The 8,085-nt window shown below is 59.2% G+C and overlaps 1 protein-coding gene across 1 annotated transcript; it reads left to right on the top strand.

Moving 5' to 3' along the window:
* Window positions 1–445: 445 nt before the first annotated feature.
* Window positions 446–5,206, top strand: SYT2 (synaptotagmin II). Its single transcript, XM_009994220.1, has 8 exons — window positions 446–611; window positions 751–920; window positions 2,220–2,336; window positions 2,508–2,675; window positions 2,827–2,994; window positions 3,350–3,467; window positions 4,189–4,322; window positions 5,000–5,206. Exons 1-8 carry the CDS (start codon window positions 446–448, stop codon window positions 5,204–5,206), a joined length of 1,248 nt encoding a protein of 415 aa, XP_009992522.1.
* The last annotated feature ends 2,879 nt before the right edge of the window (window positions 5,207–8,085 follow it).

The raw sequence follows: 8,085 nt of genomic DNA, 5'->3' as shown, positions 1-8,085 counted from the left end.
TCCCCTCCCTGGCCCTGCTGGTCCCTCTGCTGGTGACACAGCCCAGGACATGGCTGGTTTCTGGGCTCCAGCACATGGTGACAGCTCATTTTGAGCTTCTCACCACCCAACAGCCCCAAGTCCTTCTTCTCCTCAAGGCTGCTCAATCCATTCTCCACCCATCCTCTCTTTGTGTGGTGCTCCTGGTGGCTTTGGAGGTGTCAAGAGTCAAGAAACCTGTGGGGGTTGGCTGGGCTTCCCCTTCCCTGTGAGGGAATCAGGAGCCTGGACTCTGATGACCTTCCTAAGGCTCTAAGGGTCTCCAGCAGGTCAGGCTCCCAGCTGCAGCCCTGCTGTCCATGCAGGTGCCCTCAGTGCACAAGCTGAGCACGTGGAGAGGTGAAGGGAGGAGAGACCCAGGTGACCATCAAGTCAATGTTGCATTTCAGGGACCCTCTGAGCCACCATGACGTTCAAGCAAGCGTCCATGATGGCCCCAGAGGCCACAGCCACCACGATGCCCATGGCCACAATGGACAACTCCACCGAGGCCTCAGGGCCAGGTGAGAGCAAGGAGGACATGTTCACCAAGCTGAGGGACAAGTTCATGAATGAGCTCAACAAGATCCCCCGTGAGTAGCTGCCTCTGTTGCCAGGTGTCCCCTTCCCCACGAGCCCACCAGTGCTCCAGTCCCCGAGGGGGGTGGTGCTGGAGTGGCTGGGGTCACAGGGACCTGTGGGGGTGACCCCAGCTCTGGCTTTTGCCCACAGTGCCACCCTGGGCCCTCATTGCCATCGCCGTGGTAGCTGGACTCCTCATCCTCACCTGCTGCTTCTGCATCTGCAAGAAATGCTGCTGCAAGAAGAAGAAGAACAAGAAGGAGAAGGGCAAAGGCATGAAGAATGCCATGAACATGAAGGACATGAAGTCGGGCAACCAGGTGATGCCCTTCTGGTCTGCTTGGCTTTGCTCTGCACTTGGTGGTGTAGGACAGTCCCTCTGGTTGAGTTACAGACCCTGTCAGGACACTGGTAGCTCAGGCAGCAGATGGGGATGGAGCCACCAGGATCCTGGGATGGGGAACCTGGAGCTGAGACAGCAGCACTGTCCTCCTCCAGTGCCTGGTGGCCTGGATGGGACCAGGCTCAGGCTGCCCTGGACTAACTGATGCTTCACTGACCACCAAACATTAATTTAGTCCCTTATGTCTCCTCACCTTCCTCTGAATTGCCCTTTCATTCCTATGGACCTTTAGCAGAGAGGGGAGGGCCACCAGGAAAAACCTCCCACCACTTTAGAGGTCCCCAAAGAAGCCAGTGCTCAAGGGGCACGTGCTGGTGCATGGGGTGGATCTGGGAACTCATCCCCATCCAGGAGGGACAGGAGAGGTTGGTGGGAAGGGAGCTGTGGGTGATCCCAGCCCTTCCAATCCCTCTGCCCAACCCAGGGCCAGTTGGTTAGGAGGGTTTGGGTATTTCTGCTCCTCAGAGCCCCATGAGCACTGCAGGTCTGCAGGCAGGGCCAGAGAGGTGGGTGTTCCATCCCACCTGTCCACCTGTGTGTCCCTGCTGTGGTGGGAGGTGTGGGGTGGGATTCCCCCTGTGCTGCCCCCTGGGCTCCCCTGGCCATGCCAGCCCCGGTTCCCCATGGTGCTGTGGTCCCACCAGTGCTGTCCATGATGGGTCTCTCTTCCTGCTCTCACCATCCTCCCTCCTGCTGCCCTGGCTGCCTCTTCACTTTCTGTCCTGGACACCATCCATGGTAGGTGCCACCATCAGATGCTTCCAGGCTGGGATGGGGGACCTGGGGACACATTGGAGGGGTGGCTTTGCCTTAGCTGTAGAAGGATTTGGTTGTGTCTCTATTGCTAAGCCCTTGGCACCAGCTGCAGTGTCTCCTGGGCATGGGCTGGGGGGTGGAGGACCCCACACCCTGGGCAGTAGGGACCTGCAGCCCCCCCGTGCCAGGACCAACCCCCTGGGACTGAGCTGAGCCCTGGTCCCAGCGCCCCAAGGCAGCCCCACAATGTCCCACCCCGGGGCTGTGGGCAGAGCTGGTGCCACCCAGGGCTGCCCCATCCCTGCTCCGTGTCCCTGTCCCTCATGGGGAGAACCTGGGGGGTTGAGAAGCCAGAGGGGTTGGGATGCTGGAGGTCCCCAGAGGTGTGGGGATGGGGACACTGGGCTGTGACCTTCTGCTGAGCCCCGGGGCACTTCGGCCACCCTTGCAGGACAAACAGGATGATGATGATGCGGAGACGGGTCTGACAGAGGGGGAAGGTGAGGAGGAGGAGAAGGAGCCAGAGAACCTGGGCAAGCTGCAGTTCTCCCTGGACTACGATTTCCAGGCAAACCAGGTGAGGGAGGGTCTGGGGGGGTCGGCTGAGGAGGGGAGGGGGGTTTGCCCAGGGAGGGTATTTGAGAGGAGAGGTCTCCCTGTTGGACCTGAGTGGTGTGGGAGGGAGCTGTGCTTGGCAGCACAGCCTGCAGCACCTTGCTGAGGGCACCGACCCCTTTGCCCCCTCCAGCTGACAGTGGGGATCCTCCAAGCTGCTGAGCTGCCAGCGTTGGACATGGGTGGCACCTCAGACCCCTACGTGAAGGTGTTCCTGCTCCCTGACAAGAAGAAAAAGTATGAGACCAAAGTGCAGAAGAAGACACTCAACCCTGCCTTCAATGAGACCTTCACCTTCAAGGTGAGCCCCTTCCTACCTATGACATAGGACTTTATCTCCCACTCCCATCTTTCCCCCTGACTGTCCCAGTCCCATTTGTTCACCCTCACTGCTGGGGAAGGGCTGTCCTGCCCTGGGCTCCTCTGAACTTGTTGCCATCCTCTCTGTGCAGGTGCCCTACCAGGAGCTGGGTGGGAAGACACTGGTGATGGCCATCTATGACTTCGATCGCTTCTCCAAGCACGACATCATTGGGGAGGTGAAGGTGCCCATGAACACAGTGGACCTGGGCCAGCCCATCGAGGAGTGGCGGGACCTGCAGAGCGGGGAGAAGGAGGAGGTGAGAGTGGGATGGGCATGAGGCCCTGGGCTGAGATCCTTGGCCAGGGGCTTGAGATGTGCTTGGCTCTCTGGGCCACCCCACAGTGCTCAGGATGGTGATGACTGTGGGGGGCCCACCAGGATGGCATGGCCTGGCTGTAAGCCCAGGGCAGGAGCTGCCCCTGTTGTTCCCTCAGGGCAAAATCCTCTCCAAGACAATTTCCTGCCCCAGAGCCAAGTGATCCAACTCTTCTGCTGGTGCACGAGGTGCCAACTGGTGCCTGCATCAAAGGCTGAGCAGGCCTTGGGGGGGCCTGCATGGCAGCACGATGCACTGGTGGGGCTTTGACATCTGCCCCTGCTCCTCTTGGCAGCCAGAGAAGCTTGGAGATATTTGCATCTCCCTCCGGTACGTGCCCACGGCCGGGAAGCTCACGGTCTGCATCCTGGAGGCCAAGAACCTGAAGAAGATGGATGTTGGGGGTCTCTCAGGTAGGTGTTGGCTCCTGGCATCCCCATCCCACCCTGCTGTGAGTCTCTCAGCATCCTTTGTTGGGAAGGACACTGTGGCCATCAGTCTGGCAGCCCTGGAGGCAGCCCAGGGTCTGGCTGGAGGGTGAGGGGAGATGGGGGTGGCATGAGGCCCCCCAAGCCTATTGGAAGGACATATTGAATTTGGCCTGTCACTGTCCCTAGCCAGGACACTGCAGGACCTGGGTGGTGAAAATCCTCCTCTGCCATTGCTCCTGGTCCTGCCCCAACTTGGCAGGCAACTGAGGACCTCAGTTGATGGCATGTTTGCTAGAAGAGTCTTCCCATCTCTGCCCAGGGCTGAGAGCTCTGCCCGGGGTCCTCAGCCCTCTCCAGACCTGTCTTACCCAGGAGAGGAGCAGCTCCTGCATGGCTGGAAGGGTTCAGCTGGAGTGTCCTGCTCCAGAAATGGGGGTGATGGGCCAGCACTCCCTGGTGTCCCCAGCCCTCCTACAAGGAGACCCACAGGATGCAGGAAGAGCTCCATCCCTTGGCCAATTGCTCCCACAAATCCTCTCCAGCCCCAAAATTTCATCTTTGGCCTCCATCCTCACAACACAAATGTCAGAGCACCTTTACTCATGGAGGTCTCCTTACCCCATGGTGCACCTCATCCTGGGCTGAGACTTCTGGTCATCTTAGCCCAGGCTGATGGACCCTCCTGCCCTCCCCCTCCTCCCAGATCCCTATGTGAAGATCCATCTATTGCAAAATGGCAAGAGGTTGAAGAAGAAGAAGACCACAGTTAAGAAGAAGACCCTGAACCCATACTTCAATGAGTCCTTCAGCTTTGAGATCCCCTTTGAACAGATACAGGTTTGTCAGATGATTCCCCTGGGAGGCAGGCAGGGTGGGGGTGATGGGAGAAGTCAAGCAGCTGCCTGAGCCCTTGTTCCAGCCTTCCCACCAGCCTGAGCATCTCCTGCCAAGCTTCTAGTCTGGTCTCCCATGAAGAACAACCAGTTCCAACCAGGGCCTGTGCTGATGCTGAGAGCAGCTTGTGCAGGGACAGAGGTGGGAGACTGGGCAGCACCTGTAGGAGATGCAATCTCCAGCCACAGCTTGCAGCAGCAATGGGGCTTTCTTCTGCTCCTGGCTCTATAGTGCTCACCCCAGGGGCAGCAGGGACTCCCTGGTGGTCCTGGAGGCATTTTCACCACTGGAATGTGCCTTCTGCCCCTCCATGTCCTGCCCTTTGCCCCAGCCCAGCCCTGTCAAGCCCTCTAGCCCCCACAGCTCTTGCCCAGCCCCATAGCACCCCTCAGAGCCCTTTCCCAGGTGGCCACATCAGGATGAGCTGGGCCCTCACCCTCACCCTTGGGATCCTCTGGAAGGAAGGGGAGGTCACTACGGGTGTGGAGGGGACCCTGTCCCAAAAGGGGCCGTGGAGGAGCTGAGCCCTGGGTGCTCCCTGCTGAGCCGCTGCTGGAGGCCACGGAGCCACCGGTACTGCTGGGCCTTTCCTCTAAAGAAGGTGTGTCCTCCTCCTTTAGAAAGTGCAGGTGGTCATCACGGTGCTGGACTACGACAAGCTGGGGAAGAACGAGGCCATTGGCAAGATCTTCACGGGCTGCAACTCGACGGGCACGGAGCTGCGGCACTGGTCCGACATGCTGGCCAACCCCCGGCGGCCCATCGCCCAGTGGCACTCGCTGAAGCCAGAGGAAGAAGTAGATGCAGCTCTTGGGAAGAACAAATAGGCAGCTGTGCTGGCCCTGTGAACAGTCGGAGTGACCCAGAGCTACTGATACCTCAGTTCTGCAACCTTTGGTTTTGGTTCTTCTGTTCTGTTTTAAGCTGCAAAACCCTTTGATGGCTGTGGAAGGGTTTCAGGCCGTCCCAATAGCTTCCAGGGGAAGAGGTTAAAGACAAGGATGGTTCTTTTTTGTTCTTCAACATCGTTCCCTTCTGCTGCATGTCCCATCATGGCCTCTGCCCACCATCCCGTGCAGGTGCGAAGCCACCATCACACCTGGGACCTGCCCCGGCATCTTCGTCACCAGCCACAGCATCTCTGCCCCCATCCTTCCCTTGGGTCGATGTGGGAAACTACTGGACGTCGCATGAGGTGACACTGGAGCCTGACAGTGCCAGGTGGCCAGACCCACTGTGCTTGCTTGGGGCATGAATATCCTGTGTGGGCATCGGAAGGGTGGAGAAGACCCTCTGCAGGAGACCCTGGCTCCTCCCGCTCCTGCTCTGCTCCCTCTGTCCAGGAAGGCCAAGAGCTGTGGTTTTGGGCCAAGAATGGTTGAGTGCTCCTGGCCAGCTCCAGGTTTGGCTTCTTCTGGGGAGAGATTTGCAGGGGTGGCCAAGCCCTGGTGTGGTGATGGGGTGATGAGCCCTTGGTGCTGCAGCCAGAGCTGGGGGGGCAGTCTGAGCCCCAGGAGCTGCTCGGGGCAGACGTGGTGGGATGTGCATGCAGGGGCAGTGCAGTGTAGACCACCAGCACCACCAGCACTGCTGGGCCACCCTCGTGTCCCCCAGCAAGGACAGTGCTGAGCAATTTGCTTGTGTGTCCCCCCGTGCTTGGTTGAAACCTGTAGATCAAGATGCTTCCACAAGGCAGGTTTACACTGAGAGGTCTCCAGATGTGAGAGGTGCCAGGGGCCTCCCCAAAAGCCACCACGTGTCCCCAGGGCTCAGCCTCACCATGGGCACCCCAGCCCAGCCTTGGGGCAGTGGGAGCTCCAGCCCCACTGCTACATCCCACTGCCGTGATGCCCGTGGGGAGGATGAGAGTGACCCTGTGGCCATCAAGGGACCAAAGCCCCCAGCCCCCCTGAGCTGCTGGGCCCCACTGGGCTGTTGGCTGCTGACCCCGCCCCGTCCCGCTCCCCTCGGGGGCATAAGCCATATCCATGTCCCTGAGAGTGGGCAAGAGCTTCTCCAGGTCACCACTCCCACCATGGGACAAGCCAGGACCAAGCCCCCGAGCTGGAGAGCCACCATTGCTCCCTGCTGCCAGGAGAGGGTCCAGCAGCCCTGCCCAGTTTATCCCAGTATGTACTGGAGCACTGATAGGAGCTGGTGTCCCCGTCCCAGCTCTAACTGCTCAGCAGCCTCCTGCTCCCTGCTCTGCTTGGACTTCCTGGACTTGGTTTTCTGGGGTTTTGCCACAGTTGGAGCAGAAGGGGGTTCCACCTTCAGCCTAGGGCCTTGCAGTGGAGCAGCAGAGCTCTGGGGTGCTCCTGGACCTCCATGCAGAGTGTCCCAAGCCTGGGGACAAAGAACCAAAACTGTTTGCCCCATTGGATGCTTCAGCAGATTCCTATGGCTTCCCTAAGGGCACCTCAGCCCTGGCTGGAGGTTGGGAGATGATGGGAAACTTGGTGGCAGCCACAGCTCAGGGGGTTCAAGTTGGACACGGGGACAAGCCCCTTCTCCTGTAGAGCTGTGCATCCCTGGAACAGGTCCCCAGGGAGGGACAGCTCCATTCTCGGGGGAGGCTGGGGGCTTGGTTAGCCCAGCCAAGCTGTGGTGGTGAGGGAGGTTGGACTGGAGACCTCCAGAAACCTCTTCCACCAGCTCCTCAGCAGTGCCCATGCCCTAGAGCCCAGCACGGCTGCTGGAGCTGCTGGTGGCACCTCGCTGGGCGATGGGGGCTCCTGGGTCAGCAGGCAAATAGTCCCACAGGGCCATCACCAGCTTTAATTAGTTCCTTTGCCTAATGGATGTGTCAGTGTCAACAAACGAGGACCTGCCCTGCTTGGGTGGCCAAGGGGAGGAGAAGTCTCGGTGTGCTTTTAGTTACTGGGGGACTGGAGGTGGTGGATGCCCCTGGGCTGGGGACACTGGCAGGATGTGGTCCCTTGAATCAGTCACATGTTGGGGTCCAGTTTGAGATAGAAAAAAAGACGGAATTGAAAAAAGCCCTAAAATCCTCCTCTTTTGGTCTGGGAGGGTGCATGGCCCCACAGCTTTCCCTGGGAGGCAGGTAGAAGTGTCACACACACCTGTACACACATGCAGTGGTACACACGTACACCTGTGCACACACACCTGTACATACACATGCACCTGTACACACACACCCCCCACCTGCACACATGCATTCACTGATACACACATACACCTGTACACACACCTGTACATATACACGCACCTGTACACACACCTGTACATACACATGCACCTGTACACACCCACCCACCCACCTGTACACACACACCCCTGTACATACACACACACCTGTACACATACACCCACCTGCACACCCCCCTGCACCCTCCAGACCCTCCTCATCCTCCAGGCTGTCACTGGGAGCAGAGGTCCCACCAGTGGCCCTTCCCACCCCATTCCCATGGCTGGTTTCCCTCCGGACTCTTCAAGCCTGGCCAGGGGGGGATGGGGAGGAAACTGTGACTTAATACATTATTATTTTATTTTCTTTTTAAAATAAAACAAAGGAAAACCAACAACCCCCCCGTGACGCCCCTGCCCCCCCAGCTCTGTGTAGTCGCTCGAGCTCGGAGCCCCCCTGTGTGTCCCACCAGCTCTGCATGATGCAGCCCCAGCAGTAGCAGCATGGATAGAGCCCACCGGTGCTGCCCCAGCCCCCCCTCCCCCCCCCCCCCCC

Source organism: Chaetura pelagica, unplaced genomic scaffold (genome assembly GCF_000747805.2).
Source record: "Chaetura pelagica isolate M959 unplaced genomic scaffold, ChaPel_1.0 scaffold470, whole genome shotgun sequence".
NCBI lineage: Eukaryota > Metazoa > Chordata > Aves > Apodiformes > Apodidae > Chaetura > Chaetura pelagica.
Note: the sequence above shows the minus strand (reverse complement) of the source record. Positions and strands in the feature narration are given on the sequence as shown.